The following is a 19,072-nucleotide window of genomic DNA, read 5'->3' as shown; positions in this document are numbered from 1 at the left end:
GGTCCCTCTGCAGAGCCTTAGGTATAACTTCTGCCATACCTAAGACAGCTAATGCTAATTTCAATAGTATCTTATAATTTCCAAGTCTTCTTGATGCATTGATAGCACTAGTCATTAAACAATGCATTGCCAAATATGAGTAAGGGAATCTAAATCTGACTCATAATGTTGACTTGTGTGTCCAGCTCATTCCAACTAACACCCTGTGATACAGTCTTTACCACAAGACATCACTTCCTTTACCGCAAGGAAGTGGTAGTAGCATAGATCAGAAGAGTGAAAATGTTCATAAGGTATGTATCTAATATTAAAAGCAAGGCTTGCTATTGTGGCTGTGGTAGAGAGAAAATGGTTGTTTAGAAAATACTGTAGTCAGTAGCAGACGTGGAAAAAATTGTCTTTTCTTCCAGTGTCCAGGGGAATATGCTCCAGAGGCTGTCAGTTCTATTATTTCCCCTGTGTTCATGTATCTGTACTATCTGAGGCGAGGGGTTTAGCCAAGCTGAGAGCAGTGCTTGGGCTGCTTATACCAGTGATAAACACTGCCATTTCTGTTTCTCTCAGCAATGCTTTATGGAGTCCCGACACTGCTTGGCAGCGGCCAGTGTCATTTTTAGCCAAGCTGGACAGGTGCCATCTGCTGAAGACAGTAAGTTCTTATAAAAGCTTTGAATAAAATATTGTGAATTAAGCATCATTGATACATAATGTTAGAAGTGCAGTCTAGCAGTATGTACAAAACTTATCCCAGTGTTAATTTTCTAAAATCCTTTTAATTAATAATAAAGTGGAATGTTTCTGAAGAGCTGCTTCTACAGCTTAATATTGGCTATGAGTAAACCCTGTGAGGAAAACCACAAGTGCTTCTTGCTGGTGTTTCAGAAAGCATACCAGTATAAAAGTGAAATTTAAACCAATAACCAGTTTCAGTAGTGGCAATGTCTTGTTCACCCATTTGTCCTTGTACATGTGCTTAAAATGCTCCTTTGTTTCTCTGTGATCAGAGGGCAATGATTTAATGAACCAAACCAGATGCTTCCTGGGAATAGTTTTAAAAGAAGGAGGGAAACTGCAGCTCTTAAAAACCCCAAATCCAGCAGTTACTTGTATTGTCTTTTGTTGCTGGATGCTGCAGCTTCATTAACGGCTATTTTTGGAGTTGTAGCTCCCCTCCTTGTTTTGGATATTGATACAAAGGAACGACTCTGTGGTTCAGTGCAAAGATCAATAAAAGAAACATTTGGAGAACTGACCACAATTTTAAGGACCTGTGGTTACATGGTAGTGTCAGTACTCAACATAAATCCTCTGTTTTAGGCTTAGTCCTTGCTTATCTACAGCACAGCCTTTCACATTCTCTGTCTTGGGCAACTGAAAGCTTCAAATCAATAGAGCTTTAACTCATAGAGAGTGAGCAAGTACTCAGGGTAGCCTCTGTGTGAGTTCTTAACTCTGACTTTGAACAGTGAATATATTGGTTAACTTTTAATGGGTTGAGCTGTTTAGAACACAAGCTCTTTAATCCACTGATGTTGTTATTTCAGGTTAAAATATAACCTGAATAGACACAACTGAGTTTTATTTAATTGAAGTTCAGTGATAGTACATTAATTTAATTGCTTTTAGTATTTCTCTTAGCTCAAAAACCATAGAACTCTATGCAGTTGCCTTTCTTACTATTTGTCAAGAGTCAGGTCATGCTAATCTGTTAGGCTCTTTGAAAACAGTATATGACAAAATATTCAGTAGGTCTGAATCAGTGTTTATGGGCTTCCATAGCTACCTGACCGCACGGTTGTCAGAGTTCATTAATACGATACTTAAGCCAAAAAGCGAGGTTATGTTTTCGGTAGGTATGTAGAAACATACAGTCAGTTATGGTTTCAAATTCAGGTGCAAGACTGGAAGTGGTAGATGAGAGTCCTGTTTTTGATTGTACTTTATAGAATTCTTGTGTGATTTTTTTGGTCAACTCAACTAACTACTTCTATCTTGACTTCCTCCTACACCAAATGGGAGTAGTGATATTTGTGTTTGTTTCAGTGGAGTAAACGTTTATCCTATTTTCCCTTCCTTTTCACGGTATAGAGAGCTGGGCTGTGGACTTGAAGATCATTATACAGAAAGTTCTAACTTACAGAAAGACTAATGCACAATCAGCATTGGCCACTCTCAAGCACATTCATTTTCTCATGTTCATTGAAATATAAACAAACACAGAAATATTTAGTAAAGGTGCCTTTTCTTAGATTAGGAACAGTTCTTATTTCCTTAATAAGAACAACTTGATTGGCTCTAATGGAAGATAATGTACACAGTGGATCTGGGTCTGAAGTTGGCTTTTTATTTGGTGAACAGGAATGCTAGCATCCCCTCATTGTTCAGCTAACTCGCTGCCTTCTGCCTGGAGGCAGGGAAGTGAGTTCTCTGAAATCCATTCGGTTTCTGAAAACGTTATCTTGAGACGTCAGCAGTGCTGCTACTTGTAACAGTGGGGAGACTGTGGAGAGAAAAATACGGAAGCTGTAGAGCTAATAAATCTTACGTTGGTACCAGGTGGATTAACCAAGGGCAGTTTCCCATACTTTTGTTCCCTTTTTTGGTAGCAAGTCTGGGGCCCATTGCAGTAGAAATGCCCTAATCACCCTCAGAAACAAGGGCAGGCAGCTGAATCTCAGAAAACAAATTGTCCTGATTTCTTTCTCTTGTTACAAAGAGACATGAAAATCTTTTCCAGTAAAACACCTCCAAGATCAAAGGACTTTTTAAGCATACGTTATGACCTATTTTTTTGTAAGAATTCATGCATGACAAATCCATGTTAATCTATATGGTTTTCTACCAGAATGACAGTTTCCAGAATTATTATATAAACTGACACAGAGAACATGTTTCTGTCTAAAAACGAGGAAAAGATAATTAAATACAAGTAACGAATTCTTTGCATGTAATATTTGAGGTTCTTGCTGGAGTGCTTGACTTCTCTTAAGGTTTTTATGTGTTTATGTCCGTTCAATAGATGAAACGGAGCAAGACCAACAGGACCTTCGACAGAGAAAAGCTGAAATTGCAAGATGCTGGATTAAGTATTGCCTGAATCTCCTGCAAAGCGCTCGGAAATTACTTGAGGTAACAGAAAATCTGTTCTGTAGCTGTCATTGTTTAAAAACAAAGTCTCTTTTGATGTTTGTAACAGGAATCAATTCATAGTTGGTAGCAAATGATAAACAATTGCCCAATGAATAATACAGTAGATGCTTGCAATGTAGCAGGTGTTTCATAGTATGCTTTGACTTTAATGCAGCACTTAGAAATGAGCACGGATAGGCGATCAGCTCTGTAGTGTGATCAGTGCACTGCTTGTTCAGCAACTTCACAAATTTCTCTCCTCTCTGCTGCATTTTCTTGCGGCTTGATTTGGCAGATTACTCCTTATTTAATTGCTAGTAAGAACATCTTCTTAATATGCAACAGTTTTGTGTGCTGGTGTTCTCATTCATTCAAGCCTTGGATTCATTCGAGCGTTCATTTCATTCATTTAATCATTCATTCGAATGTTTAAAACTCAGCATTTGCTGAAATGCTTTGCAGAAGCAGGGCCTTTAGGCTTTACATTTTGTTTTGGCTATATTGTCACACGGGGTAGGGAGACTAAATTGTCTTAGTCTTATGTTTTTACAGAATCGAGACTGTAATTTACATGATATTTTGTGAATATAGGGCCTAAAATGCCAATGTGTCTTCTCTTCTGTCTTGTTGCTTAGGAGTTTGTATTTCAAAGGTAATCATAAATAAAATGATTCAGTATAAGTCACTCTTCATAAGCCACATGCATTTTTAATTAGTATGCTTTGTCATTTCAGGATAACATAGGAGAACTGGATCCGGACAGGCAATTGGAACTTAAAGCCCAAAGGAAAAAAGAGGAGGATGAAAAAGAGAAGGGCAGGAAAAAAGCTGTCCTTTTTGGGACGAGTGATATATGTGACTCTGTCTTAGCCATGGAAGAGAAAGTGAGCAGCGTATATCCTTTAGATTTTCAAGAAGCCAGAGAAATCTTCCTAGTTGGTCAGAACTATGTTCAGGAAGCAAAAGAGTTCTTTCAGGTTGATGGTTATGTCACTGACCATATTGAAATTGTTCAGGATCACAGTGCTTTGTTTAAGGTACTTGCTTTCTTTGAAGAAGACTATGAGAGACGTTGCAAAATGCACAAGCGTAGAATAGACATGCTGGAGCCTATATATGCAGACTTGAATCCACAGTACTATCTGTTGATCAGTAGGCAGCTTCAGTTTGAACTAGCTGACACCTTTTATGAGATGATGGATTTAAAGGTAGCTATTGGTAACAGGTTAGAGGAGCTAGACTCCCACACAATTAAAAAAATTAATTCTCTGGCTCAGTTAGCGATCAAATATTATGAACTCTTCTTAGATTCTTTGAGGAACCCAGATAAGGTGTTTCCTGAAGAGCTCGAGGAAGATGTTCTTCGCCCTGCAATGGTGGCTAAATTTCATATTGCACGACTATATGGTAAGCTTATTACTTCGGATAGCAAAAAGCAGCTGGAAAATATGCAGACATCATTGGAATATTACACATTTCTGGTAGACTATTGTGAGAAGTACCCAGCTGCTGTCCGCGCTGTCGAAACTGAACTAGAACTCAGTAAGGAGATGGTGGGTCTTCTTCCAACAAGAATGGAGAGGCTAAGAGCAAAACTCTGTCCGTTCATATAACTACTTGCCTTGAAGGAAATGTGCACTATTAAAATGATATCTGTCAAAACCAGTGCTGTCAGCTTCTGTACTGATTGATAGAACTAAGGTGTCTACAGTTCGGCAGTCCACCTAGAGCCTGCAGTAGTATAACTTTGTGAGAAACTCGGAGCTCTCCAGTTCAGTAGCTCACCCACACTAATGGTATAAACTTTAAAGTGAATGTCCAGCTAATGCTTTGTATTGTTTGTCCTGTATGTAAATATAAACCTTTTCTCCCTTACAGTTTTTTTCCTTCGGCGTATGGTTCAGTTTCTAAATGTAGTGCTGTATGAAAATTGTTTCTTTTAAGAGAATCTGTTTCTCTAGGAAAATTTTTCTAAGAAACCTGAGGCACGTTCTTCCAACTAGAATATATTTTATCTCTTCTAACCTTTGTCCCCAGAAAACTATCCGTATGAAGGGAACTTTATTTTCAATATTTATTTTGTATGTTGCTCGGTGTTTTCTTTGTTCCCCTGTTAATCAAAACCTAGTTAATAGAGGCTCAATAAATGGACTAGCTTGGCTAAATGTTTTTTTTCAGAGTCCTTAGAATTCTGTTTCCTTGTGTCTTACTAAGATATGATATACGTTACAACTTTGGCCAAAATAAATAGTTGTGAAAGTGTTTCCACGTGAGTGTCTTCAGTAAAAACATGTTAGCAATTGAAGTGCCAGAACTAAGAGCAAGAAAGCAGCAAACTTTCTTGCTTGTGGTGGGAGGAGATACGCCACTCTTAGTACACTGTGGAGAATTCACAGGGTAGAGGTGCTGTGCTCTAGTGCTCCAAACAGTTGCCGAATACAGCTTAGTGGCCTGGGATGCCCTGGACGGCTTCTTGCCTCGTGTTGGTCAGGGAGCCCAGGTGCTGCCTTAGCAGGAGCTGCAAGTAGGGACCTCTCTGAAGTTGCTGCAGATCCCAGCGCTGCCGAGGCGCTATTCAAAATCTGCCTGTGTGCCGTGGACGGCTGACTTCTCTGTTAAAGCTGTCCTGGTTGTCATTAAGGACCTGCTGATCCAGCAACGTTCCTGGTCTTACACAACCTGTTACCTTTGCTTTGTTCTAATATAGCCACCTATTTACTCTTTATGGAAGACCAGGCTGCATTTCTGACCCAAAACGTACACAGAGGTTGTCTTTGTATTTCTGGTGTCCATAGAAGGATTATGAACCAGGACCTGTTTCAGATAAAACGTAGGCTGAGCACATTGTCCAACCGTATATTAAGAGATAAGGGTCAGAGAGGCCAGGGGAAAGTGAAGTGACAGGGTGATGGGGTGCGCAGTAGTGTGCCACTCTGTGCACCAACATTCTTATCGCCGTCAAGTTCATGGGAAGATGTTTACAGCAATAGAGGGCGTTGAAGGAGAATAGTCAAACTACTGGATTATTCCGGAAAACGAGGGGGAAAAAATGACGTTAGCTTGGAGAGGGTGAGGGGAAAGCATGCGCAAGCAAGAAAGCGTGTACATCTTAAATGTGTGGTAAAAATCTCTAGCTTGCAGAATTCTCTGCAGAAGACTTCTAACCACAAACAAATAGGCCAACAAATGGGTCCTGGAAATGAGAGGCAGCAAAACTCAAAACTAGACCAGCTACCTGCATGCATATAGAATAAGGGAGAGAGTGTGTGCACGTGTGTGTGTGCGTCGTTTCTGTTTTACTAAATAATTGTCTAGTCGGTCTTTGGGAGGTTTTTTTTGCTGTCAGATCTTTTATGCAGTTTTTCCTGTGGCCTGAAGGTAGGGCAGCCCGTAGTTTCTCAGTGAAACCGTTCTCAGCGGGCTGTACTGTGCGTTGGTTTTGTGTAAGATTTCAATTAAAGCTAGCGTGCACTTCTACCATTTTATCATAATTTGAAAGTTAATTTTTTTCTACTAACTTTTAGCTTCATATTTGAGTAGAAGGTGGTGATACATGATCCCCCCCCCCGCCCCCTCCCATATGCTTCATTATTCCACCTATGAGGGCCCTTGAGCAAATTTTTTAAAGCCAGGATTGGCTCATCAAACTTAGTTTACCTGTAATTTAGGGAAGGATAGATTGTGGGCTAAACCAGCATACAAAATTACTTTCTTCTTTTCAAATAGAATAATCCTGTCGTATCCTTCAAATACTGGTCTGAAGCGAGCGTTAAAAGTTACCTGCAGGGTGGGCAAAGCCGAATGAAGCGTGGGGCTACGTGTCCCTTTTAACAGCAGTGGTGGGCGAAGGAACACCCTGAATTCACCGAAATCCTAGTGAGAGCTCGGCAGGCAGGTAGGAGCGGGTCCGTACTTAAGAAGGCCTGGAAATAAGAGGGATCAGAGCTTTTTCAACACAGCTGTGTGGTTGGGGCTGTGGTTTGGAGACCTCTCCCCTCTGAAGATATCCCAGAACGCTTCAGCTTTGCAGCTCTTCTTAAAAACTGTGCAGTACAGTGTAAATACATTTCATATAAATGCATACAGAGTTACAGAAACCAATGACGCCAAGTCTGCATCTCCTATACTAAACGTTCAAGACTGCCACCAGCTAAGAATATTTTATTACTGGAGACTATATTGTGCCAGACGCTCAGCACAACACACTACATTGTGGTTCTTCTAAGGCACTCTTTTTAAGGAAACATTTTGAATAATTCCTCTTTGTTCAATGATTTGAGAGTAAGATTGAGTTTTTAGTTAAAAAAAAGGAGGGGGGAGCTTGTTGGATTAGGCAGCAAAGCTCTCTTCAGGAATGTGGAGTTTTAACTGTAAAGTATGTGTGAGGTCAGGCATTTATTTCAAAGATTAATTAAAGATTAGGTCCCTGTGAACTCCATTTAACCTGAATTTCTATTCCTTTTTGTACACAAAAAAAATCTTACAACTGAAACCTCCTTTCTGTTGTTCTACTAGTTTTATCTCCTTAGCCAGCGTAAAGCAGCGAGGTTTACAAGAAGCCCATGTTTTTCGGAATTTGTATCGAGTGTGAGATCTCCTGAACTCAGAGGCTATAACCTCAGCGTACTTCTTCAAATAGTGCATAATGCTCATGAGAAGTAATTTGGTTTGATTAAAAACACAGTTTTCTTTTAATTGAAATGCTCTTAATTCTCATGCTGGCTAGAGACATGGTGTGGGTTATAAAACGGGTCTATTGGGAAGGTTGTGCTGTTCTTAAATATTTCAGGAGAGAAAGAAACCAGTGCCTTGTTCTCTGTCTCTCCCTCCAAGCCCATCAAAGGAAGCTCTTTTTTTCCCTTGAGAGGACCGGACCGGAGGAGAGCGGCAGGAGGTGGCAGCCATGTCCTTTGCCGTTCTCCCCTCAAGCCAGCTGAAATACCAGGGGAAGCGAGCAGAAGGGAGCCCTCACTTCCCCTTCGCAGCAGGAAAGCGGGTCCCCCGTGTTGCAAGGGGAGCAGCCAGTGGCACTTGCTGCCTCGGTGTGGCAAAAAGGAAAAGGTCCCCGGGCTGGGTTCGCTCTATTTGCCTGCCCGAAAGCTCCTCTCTTGGGAGTTCTGGTCCTGCCCCCGCGCAGGCTCGCATGGTCCTGGCGAGGCGGATGGTTTCCGTCTGCAAAATGGAGATGCCTCAATGTATCAGTGCAGCGCTCGCGCTGGGTGTGATTGCTGCTGCGCTTCCACGTCCGGAAATATTGCAGGAGCCTGATTAAGCTTCTCATCAGACCATGGGCTGATCATGTTAACGTATGGCTTTACGCATTTCAGTTTTGTTGGGTGTTTTCCTTTCACTCAGCACTGAAAGAGCAAAGATGAGCTTTACTCGTGTGTTGCTTTTAAAAGACTGAGCTAGTCAGCGTTACCTAGATGTTTGCTGTGGAACTTTTCATTACAAAATGCCCAGAAATAGTCCTGCAAAGGAGGACGTAGACTGGCAGCTCACAAGGCCAACCCTTCGGTAGTCTTGAAGTTACAGAACTAAAGACTGTTATGTTAAAATCAAGTGCGTAAATTTGTGGTGAGAAGCGTTTGTCAACTTTCTTTCCTCTTCAATTGCAACAACTCTGGCTACTTTAGAACTTGTCACAAATGACTAATGCAGATTTTAAATTTGGTTTGAAAACTGCTTTTATGTACTTCCCAGGAACTCTGTCCAAAGTGCCTGCTAGTACTTTTTAGTTTTGCAGTTTGGCTGGTGGTTTCTAGCTCTTCCTTGTCACGGGTAGGCGTACAAACAGTCAGTGGTTTCCTGATGAGGACTATTTGCCTGGCTGCTTTTTTTCCAAAACCATTGTACAGTTGTGTCTTTACAGCTGAAGAGCTGGACGATGTGCCAGAGAGACTGTTGGGATACTAAAACCAGCACGTTTTGCAAACATGTTACTTGCCTTCAGAACGGAAAGTGTCTGTGGTATCGCGCGTTTGTTTAGAGAGAAGTGACTGATAACAATGTGGTGCCTTAACACCAAAGACGTTAATAATTCAGGTGTTTTTAGCAACGTTTTAAATGTTTAGTGCTTGAGTTTTTGGCATTTGGTATGCGCAAAATACTTAAAGTCTTTTTACAAGCTCAGTCTCTTTTACAGCGACAATTACTAGTTGGCATCAGACAAGGATGCAAGGATTTCACTGTTCGAGGGTTTTAATGCAATTTTCTGCTGAAACAGAGAGGAATTGCGTAAGCGATTGAGTGAAAGATCACGATGGGCATGTGATGGAGTGAGCTGGTGTTAGTCACTGAACGCCATAAGAGGAGTACAAGTCCTTGTGTCAGCTACTCTGAGATCCACGGGTGAAATGCGTGGGGGGGGAAAAAGGGAATTAACAAGATGATTTCCTGTACACTAACTGTCTGGAGGGGAGCAAGAGCAAGCGGTTCCCAGGTGGGGTCCCAAACCACTCAGTGCTGGCCATGAAATTCCTCCTGTTCTCCTGGCGCCCATCTCTGGGTAGCCAGTGGGTTCAGCAAAGAAACTTCTCACCAGAGAAGTTTCACAGCAGCCCACGAGAGGATGCAATCAGGTGGGCCCAGAGCCTCCTTCCGCCAGAAAGCCAGGGCTTTTTAAGTAACAGAGGTAGTGACACCCTAGAAGCGACGTCTAGTACAGACAAGGAGACGAAAACGGTGATGCTGGATGCGATTGCCAGCACGTGGTCTGCAGGCTGCAGGAGAGGAGGGGGCAACAAAGAACAACATAACCTCCTGCCAGCAAAGTTTACTCTGAACACCAAATAGTTACCGATGGTTTGTGCGCGGACACGTAGCCCTGATGAGTGTCACACACTGCTATCCATCCTGCCTGTTCACATCTGGAACTTTTGGCAAATGACTCTCAAATCCTTTTTCTTTTAACTTCTCCATGTGCTTTGCCTTAGTGTTTTCTAATGGCACCGAGTTGCTGGTGTTACATAGGGCTCGTGGAAAGACATACTTTGCTCTCTACACCATAAAGGCAGAAGGTATTGCAAGAGCAAGGGTCTCGTGCGTCTCACCTCCCTGGTTGGCCCGTCCTGGCCTCCCCGCTGCGCTCTTTGCTGGAAACGGTAGATAAGACGAATCCTGCCCCAGGCTTCGGCTTTCCCTCCTGGCTGACCCCTGTCTAAGTCCTCTTCCGTGGTAGAAGAGATGAAAAAATAGAGCTATTATAAAGCCTGTCGCTTTGAAGTAGGAAAAGTTAAAAAATGCTTTTTTTCCTAATTAATGCAAATTGTGTTTTCTAAAGGGATGTGCTCATCTTGAAATCCTCTGTGCTGCCAAGGGCAGAGCAGCTTCGTTCGGCACCATGGGCCGTTTCCCAACGCGAGGGAGGGCCGTTAGCAGCGTGCCGCGCTCTGCTGCAGCAGCGTCCACCCCGAGAGCACGGAGCAGATCGGTGGGCTGGGGTGTGCCAGTCCCGCTGGGGAGAGGCTCCCGCGGCAGGCCTGCTTCTCACGCCTTTCCTCGTTTTTCTCTTCCACGTGTCACATTTAAAAAAAAAAAAAAGGATATTTCTATTAAAACAAACAGGCTTAAAAGTAGCTAAAATATGCCCAGCTCCTTTGGTTGATAGAAAACACAAAACTGTTTTCTTCTACTCTAAATTTAATTTCACCTCTTTCCCCAACAACTCGGTGAAGGTCACAAAACTACGACCGTAGGTAAAGGTTGGCTAATTGGGGCCTGAAAATCTGGTTTACACACGGGATGGGAGCAGTGGATCTGGTTCATGGGGAGATTTCCACAGGAGTGTCCGTCCATGCTTCCCATTCCTTTTCATCTTCCCAAATTTACTGATGCCCCTTCTCCCCGCGCTCGGTGTGAAGTTTTTACGTAGCACTGGTGGTGCTTGTGCTTAGAAGGGAGCGGAGTAAGGTGAGCTGCTCGGGGTGGATGTATGGGGGAAGAGCCCAGGGTGATAAAAAGCATCTAAAAGCAGCTGAGCAGCTCACTCGTGTGAGGTTGTCTCCTGAGCTGGAGAAACTGTCTTATGGAAAAATCACTGTGTCTAATACCCAGGTAACCGAGCTCAAACCAGTTACGTATGCGGCAATGCCAACTGGTTTGCAATGAAAAGACACTCCCGGAGAAATGGCGGAGGAACAGGGCACCAGGCTTTGCTTTTAAAACATCTTTGTCCCACGGTCCTTCTCTCCCTAGTTAATTCTTTGTGTTTTTAGGGGTGTTTTCGCAACGAGCAGCTGCGTGAAGGGGATCCCCTTCCCCCTCGCTCCGCTGTGCAGGTCCTGCTCCCAGCCAGGGCTGGGCGCTTCCACTGCGGGGCTGGTGCTGCTCTGGGATGAGGTTTTAAATAAGGAAGGACGGCTACTGAAATTGCCTCCCTAATCAGAAACCGGAGCTCGGCTGCTGTGTCATGTCTTAACAAGTTGTTGCTTTTAAACTATAGTCCTGAATTTTCCAACCCAAACCTCCTGCTGCACCGGGCTTCGGTGCTTGGAAGCAGAAAGCATCGCACCTCCCGGCACAAAGGAAAGCTGCTTTTTCCCTCCTGAAGGACAGGCCAGTTGCTCGGTTAATGTTTTTGGTAGAAGCAAGATCGCTGATGGGGAAGGGCCGTTGGCAGCTTCCCGTCGGTCAGTGGCTGCGTTCGATCTCAACACAGCTGTGGCTTTCCAGCAAAGATCTCTCCCCACGTGCTTGTTGACCTTCATCGTTGTAAAAACAAGGAGTTGCTCTTCTGTGCGATCTAGATGGCAGCGAATGTCAGATTTCTACGCGATGCACGTGAGCGTTAATGATTTTTAGCAAGATCTGAATCTTATCTTCACGGGCCAGGTCCTGATACTGCCTTTGGAGGCAAGAGGCAGAGAGGCCGAGGGATGCCACGTACTGCCCTGCTGCGCGTGCCGTGATGCTCCGGGTACACGGGCGAGCACAGGGGCCAGGCGCTGAGCTCAGACCTGACCCAGGTTAAGAATTCATCTTTGCTCAGGGCTGGATTTAGAAGTTCCCCCAAATCGACCCAAACCTCCCGCCCTGGGTTGCCAGCTTTTTGCTCTTTCGAGGCAGGGCATGTTTTTGCTTTTCAGTCCCCAAAGGTTGCTTGGTCAAACATGAGCTGGTGGCAGAAAACATCCTTAAATCTAGCTGAGCTGCCTGCCGGGGGGGAGCTCGCTGCTGGGTGATTTTGGGGTGTTTAACAGGGCAGCTCGTGGGTTCTCTCTGAGACAGATCAACATGCTCAGGGCCTGTTGGACGTCCAGGTCCAACGGATCTTGTTCCACCTCGGCAGCGAGTGTTGGGGAAGAAACCTGTTCTGCCTTCCCAAAGGACAAGATAGGCAAAAAAATGCAGCTCGCGTTCAACCCAGCTGCCATTCAGACACTCTCCCCTTCCCCTTCACTCACTGTCTGACCTCTGTTTTTTCTCAACTGTTGCCATCATTCTCTCTTTACCCCCTTTTCCAGCTCAGCTCAGAACAGATGTAGCCTTTTCTGTACTGGCTGCTCCCCAGAGCAGTGACCTGTATAAAATATATATTTCCACTTTTCCAGCGGAGCAAATACAGAGCTGAGCACCGCAGGCAGGGCCCAGCGCTTTGGGACCCCCGGCTGCAGCCGGCTGCCGGCTTTGCTGCTCCGCTGGGGAGGGTTGTTCGAGGGGTGCAGGGATCAGCCTGGCTCCCCCTCCAAGCCAGGACCAAGCTCCTGCCAGCTGGGGCAGGGGAAAACCTGACCCCTGAGAGCAGAGTGACCCCGCAGCAGTTGAGGTTTATCTGATTTCTGAGCAGTTATGAATGAGAAACTTCCTTATCGGGACCTTCCATCTGGATGGATATCGCCTCGCCTGCGTGCCTCGCTGATAAGTGCTGGGACTGTGGGTGCCCGTGCACCCATGGGAGCTCGTGCACCCATGGGAGCCCACCCGCTGGCCAGCTGCTCGTCGGAAATACAGGCTGCAAAGCAAACCTGCGCTGCCGGGCCAGGAAAAGCAGCAGAGAGAGCAACCCGATGCGGTTCCGTCGGACTGCTCCTCTGGACCGCTCCTCCGGACCGAGCTGCGCTGGCAGCGTTTATCTGGGCTAGAGCAGGGGTTGGTGTCCACCAAAGAATTGGCTGAAAGAGCCCCATGATGCCCCTCCGGGTTACTGAAATGGGCCCGCTGGGAATTTTTTTTGCCCTACGTCCCCTGCCCTCGACAGCAGGACGGATGTCCTCATACCAAGCACTCCTGCGGCGTGATCCCCATTTAGTGATGTTACTAAATTACTTGTTACTCCTGAAGCCAATTGGGAGAAAAAAAAAGCCCCAAGAGTTACGACTACGGAGAAGCTCCTCATTTTAGATTTTGAAGTGTTTATTATAGCTTAGGGGTTACTCCCAGATTTTTCAGGCATGTAACGAAGAGTCCCGGGACTGGTCCCGTGTCTGGTCGAGGGGCTGGGTGCGTGGTGCTGAGGCAGCCCCCTCCCTCCACCAGCCCCTCGCTCCCCAAATTAATGCCTTAGAAAAATGCAGAGCTCTTAATCTGCATGTGATTTGAAAATAATGGCAGTGCTTCAGTGTGGTAGTTGTAAGAAACGCGCCAGGAGCGAGCTGCGTTCTCAAATACCTGCTCCTTATTTGTATTCTTCTTTTTATAGGCTTATTCTCTTGGGGCATTTAATCTTCCAATCTATACACACAATGGATCTATGCAAGAGGAATATTATCCTATGAACCTTCCTTGCAGTTTATGGGAGGTAAATCTTGAGGTAGCTGACCTAGGTATGGTGACTGTCCTCTCCTCCGTGATTTAAAATATTTTACTTAAAAAACCCCTCTTAAACTCTGATAGTCACGCAATGGCACGTTTCAAGGTTAGTGTTCCAATATAGTATAGTTTGTATGCTGTTTTCTGTTTAAAAAAAGGAAAAGTGTATTAACTTTCTACAACTGTGGCAGAAAGATGAGATTTTTTTTTGTGTGTGCTGATTATTTGCATTTTATGCACTGAGTGGCTTACAGAGAGATAAATAATTGCACAGTGTTCCTTGGGCATCCCATGACACTCCACAAAAGGGCATGCTTTACTCTTAAGACTTGCACATCCCAGATTGCTTCAGATCCAGATCTCCAGTATCCACTTCCACGTTCGTAGGAAGGTGGAAAGCTCTTTGCTTGCCAAGCGTGGCAGGGTGCGGGCACCGGCGGAGGGGAGCAGGACAGGAGGACATGGCCACAGGCTGACGCTCCCCGTGGGTTTCTGGCCCCCATTATGCAGGTGTACGTGAGGCGGGAGAGTGGAAAATTTGCTTCGGTCTTCCCATGGTTACCAATTGTAAAGCTATCTCATTTCCTGAGGTGTGCCGCTGACACGCAAGAAAATAACAAAACTGCCAGCACTACAAGTTCCCCCGTCGGCTGATGGTACGAGACAGATAACTTGGCTCTGCGAGATCTCCCTCCAGATACGGGGGTTTTGCAGCTCCCACCGACCCCCCCATGGCTCCCCCGGCTCCCGCAGAATCCCTGGCCCCCCGTGACCGTGCCCACTCGTGGGTACCGCTCTGGCTGCATCCCATGGGGCACTCTGGGGTGGAAAAGCCCTGGGCTGGTGGGAAGGGCAGAAATAGCCAGCGGAGGGGCGCTTTCCCCCATGCTTTTCCCCCATGTTTGCTCACACTGGAGGGATGTGGAAGGGGTCGGCGTGTGCCCGTGACCGGCGGAAAATGAGAGGTGTTATTGCAGGAACGGCTTCTTCAGGCTTCAGCGGGCGGGGTCCCCGCACGCGTTCGCCCGGCTTCCTATTGATGCTGAGTACCACCTTAAAAAAATAAAGAAAAAAGAGTTGATGCTAAAAATACAAAGTAGAAAAGAGGTTGGTAGGAATAACCACTGCACGCAAGTCCTTCCGCGCCTGCTTGGTTTGAGTCTCCTATTTTTCCTGTGCCGGAAAAAAAACCCCACATGTGATGGTTCATAATAAATTGCATCGATGCTGAACGTGCAGCTCAATCCCTCGGTCCAGTGGTAAATCCCAGCCCGAAGAGGGGAGCCGCTAGAGAGGCCTCCTCCACCACTCGTGGGGTTTTGGTGGAGCACCGTGCCCCGGGGAAAGTCACCGCTCAGCCCAGATCCCCACCGGGGGCCTCCGTGGACTTTCCACCACGTAAAAATAGATTTACCACAGACAACTTACACTATCAGCTGCAGCATTGTTTAAGGTGCTGGCAGCACGTTAGGCCCACACGTCGGTGCCCCAGTTAATCCAGCAGCTAATGGTATGACTAAGAAAAACCCCCACCGCTTAGATAACCTTGTTGTTTGTAATTTATTCTTAAGTGAACTCAAGCCTGGCTTAATCCCAACTAAAAGGCAAGCAAAAGGTATGAGCTAGCTGAAAGGCAGCTTCCATGCATCTATCTATCTAAGGGCTTTCATGGCTTTCCAGACAGGCTCCTCGGGGAGCCACACGCTGTCCCAACCTTTTGCCACGCTCCCCGGGATGCTCACACTGCACAGTGATGACCTGGCTGCCCCGGATCAGCCATCGGGGCCGAGCAAATCTGCTCTGCCCTTTCAGAAAGGAGCTGACACATTTCTACCATTTCTACTTCTAGGATCTACTCTCTAAATTCATAATTTTTTTCACTTATACTGTGAATGTCTAGGATCCTGCTTTCCAAAAAAGAAAGGCACGAGATTCTCGAGATAATTTACTTTTGTGGAAAAAGATTATTTCCCAGTTGGTGAAACTTGCACTGACCACAAACAGGCAGCTCCTAACCCTCACCATGGACTGACGTGGGCTTGAGGCAGGGAAAATCGCTGCCGGTGCCAATGCCGAAACGCAGTTGGCTGAAAATCAGGGGACACAAAGTGTTGCTTTTTCTCTCCAGATGAAACAGCAAACGCCCCGGAGCCTGCTGAGCATCGGGCAGGCGCTGGGCGGGATGCACGCCTGGACCACAAGCTGCCGGCAGCACGCGCCTTCAGTCGGGCTGGTTGGTCCCGGGTTTGCTTTTCTCCTTGGTCAAAACTGGAGACGAAGGCAGTGGGGATTATTTTTTTTGGAGTGATGAAGGCCGGGAGGCCAGAGCTCTGGACTTTTCTGTACATGTCTCGCTGCCGTCAATCAGGAAGCGGTGACGCAGGTTATGGGTTGGGTTTGAGGTTTTGGAAACCTTTTCTAAAAGTCGATCTCCTCGCCCCGTCGTATTTCTGAAGTGTGAAGCCGTGGTGAAGGCTGGTAGCGAGCGGGGGGATGCCGGCCAAAATGCAGCTCCTTATCAGATGTAACGGGAGGATTTTCCTGGCTATTTGTTTAATCCTCTTTGTGGGATACACAGCGGAAGGTAAAACGGGGCGGTTGTTCTCTCGGTAATCCTCTTTCTGGGCTATGCAGTGTAGGCCAAGTAGGCAGCCTCCGAATTTTTCAAACTGACTTTCTTCTAGGGGTAATGAGATCTACGCAGAAAACCTGTTTTGCTAACATTTTGTTTTCTGGAGGGGGAATGGTAAGAAAAGGTGCTTTCTGCTAATGGAGCATTTCTGTGTCCCTTTCCCAGGCCCTATGAGAAAAAGACTTCATAAAATAAGTTACTGTATGAGGGTATATTTTCAATACATATATTTCAATATATCTTCTTTTAACTGGCCCTTTCATAGTGGTCTGGTTACATGCTGTTATTCAGTTATGTAGTTACAGACAGAGTATGTAACAGTTCCCATGTCATAACTACTATGGTCTACTTTCTTGGGGGGACAGGAAAGGAAACTAGTTGTAAGTATGAGGAAATTAAACGGTTTATTCGGTACAGAGAAATTGCAACACGCAGCACTAAAACAACTAAAAGGAAATGTTGATTCATGATGACATGTACCCTGTGGATTTGTTTCTTGTGAGGGAGAAGCGCTTTTCAAGCATGTAGAGTATGATTTGTCCGCAAACCAAGGCTGTGATAGTGATAGGCTTTCATTATGTATCTACCACTCAGAGGCTGATCTTTGAGAGATTATGGCCTGCTTTTTGTACGTTGTTTTTTGCAAATTATTCAGCTGCAGTTGTTTGTTTTGTGGCCACTGTTATTACTAAAAACCTTCTTAATAATATGCTAAGAGAAGAAAAGAAGTACGAAAAAGGAATACGCTGTAAAAGCAGCAGGAAATTATAGCCGTGAGATCTTTTTTCTCTTACAGAAGAGTGTAGGAGGTAGCTGAAAGTAATCTAGTACATTATGGAAATATATAGGGCAATAGAGAAGTGTAATTACAGAAAGATATTCCCAAAAAACCGAGAAAAAGTAGATAAAGTGCCAAGAGGGGGAGAATGCGCCCGGAGGCTTCAGAACAAATTAGTTACATGAGACCAAGAGGAAGGACGAAATGCCACTGTTTTTATCTTTACTATGTGATCGTTATTTCATCCTTTTGGTATTTTTTGAAGATCCGCTTTTCAGTGACAGCCCCGATCAGGAACCTGGGGACCACCAGAACCGAAACGGTGGGTTTACGTAACCCTGGGCCGTGTCTAGGAGACGCCTGAACCGTCTCTTCTCTGGCGACGTGCTCCGAGAGCCTACGTAACCCCCAAATCTGCTCCTGTGGCAGGCGGCTCTTGGCACGCCTTGAGTTTCCGACCTCCCCACCAAAACTCATCCCATTGAACTCGCAGGGGCTGAGCCGAGGCATGCAAGGCCAAAGCGGAGTCTGCTCTGACCCTCGCTGGAGCCAACAGAGAAAGGGAGGGCGCAGGAGCCAGCTCTCTGCTGGGGTGGCTTGTCCCCAGGAGATTTTGAGATACCTCCACCAGCTTCAGGGAGAGCTGCAGGTGGCCGAGCCCGCAGGTGGCCGTGCCATGCCCCGAGCTGGGGATGAGCCTTGCTGTGACGTCAGTGCGAGGCAGTGGTTTCCCATGGGATTTCCATTTCTAATTCCCGTGGACTTCCCGGTGCCGTGTGTGTGAGATGCACCCGATGTCTCTGATAGCAAGGATGTCACTTAGGGTTAAGGACACTCAGGGTTAATTTAGGTTTTGGCAGTTGAGCAATCAGGGCCACACAAATCACTTTATTCCACTCCTTTAAGCTTTACTAGGTGCTCATAAAGTTAATAGGTCTTGGTGAATAACGTCCTGGTCCCGGTGAATAACGCACGGCTGATTCGATCAGGTGCTCCAATGCAGAAGGCAAGGTACAAGAGAGTGCGATGCCGACCTGACGCCTGGTCTGCTAACTGCATCGAAGAGAAGGGGCCCTGGTTTTACACGCCCACCGGCGGAGCCAACAGGATCCTTCCTCCCATGGCAGACCCATCCCTGTAAGTTCATTTGCCGCATATTCGTCATTAATGCTAGCACCGAAAAATGTCTGGTATTCCCGTCTCAACAGTCCCGTCACAGCATGGCTCACCCATAAGGCTTCGTTGTGTTCACTTAAGAGATAATAAACAAAATAATAAATTTTGAATAAACTAGATGCCACTCTGCGTTTCAGGATGAAGAGATACCAGGAGCTGGGTGACATATTCCCACTCTCAGATGAGGAGTCTGGCTCCGGGTCTGACGCTGCGGTGGAAGCGGAGCCAGCCTTCGGGTCAGGGCTCGGTGACGGCGATGGCTTCTCCGAGGCGAAGCTGCCTGTCTTCCTAACGGGCCCGCAAAGCAGCAAGCTGAAGCACAAGCTAACGGAGGAGGATTTGCTCCTGTAAGGCTGGAGACGTCGGCCTCCTCGTGATGGCGGCGGCCTCCCTCGCCTCCCGCGCCCCTTCCCCGGTGCCTGACCCGTCGCGACGGCCACGAAGCGGTTTTAAACCAACTCCAAATCAATAAAAACTTTGCCTTAAGATCTTTATTGCTTTCGCTCACTACAAAAAATCTTTGTTCGGTCTGAACTCGCTCTTTGCTTTTTGCGGGTGGGGCAGCCATCCCCATCAGGGGAAAACAGGCTTTGGGGGCCCTGCCTGAT

At 45.9% G+C, this 19,072-nt stretch overlaps 2 protein-coding genes across 2 annotated transcripts; both read left to right on the top strand.

The window, feature by feature from the left end:
• Window positions 1-552: 552 nt before the first annotated feature.
• On the top strand, window positions 553-5,298 carry KIAA1279 (KIAA1279 ortholog). Its single transcript, XM_009586599.1, has 3 exons — window positions 553-649; window positions 3,020-3,129; window positions 3,864-5,298. Exons 1-3 carry the CDS (start codon window positions 574-576, stop codon window positions 4,740-4,742), a joined length of 1,065 nt encoding a protein of 354 aa, XP_009584894.1. The 5' UTR covers window positions 553-573; the 3' UTR covers window positions 4,743-5,298.
• An 11,073-nt stretch (window positions 5,299-16,371) lies between these two features.
• Window positions 16,372-18,815, top strand: SRGN (serglycin). The gene is made up of 3 exons (XM_009586598.1): window positions 16,372-16,462; window positions 18,278-18,425; window positions 18,602-18,815. Exons 1-3 carry the CDS (start codon window positions 16,372-16,374, stop codon window positions 18,813-18,815), a joined length of 453 nt encoding a protein of 150 aa, XP_009584893.1.
• The last annotated feature ends 257 nt before the right edge of the window (window positions 18,816-19,072 follow it).

The sequence above is a fragment of the Fulmarus glacialis genome, unplaced genomic scaffold, assembly GCF_000690835.1.
Source record: "Fulmarus glacialis isolate BGI_N327 unplaced genomic scaffold, ASM69083v1 scaffold22171, whole genome shotgun sequence".
In the NCBI taxonomy this organism is placed as follows: domain Eukaryota; kingdom Metazoa; phylum Chordata; class Aves; order Procellariiformes; family Procellariidae; genus Fulmarus; species Fulmarus glacialis.
Note: the sequence above shows the minus strand (reverse complement) of the source record. Positions and strands in the feature narration are given on the sequence as shown.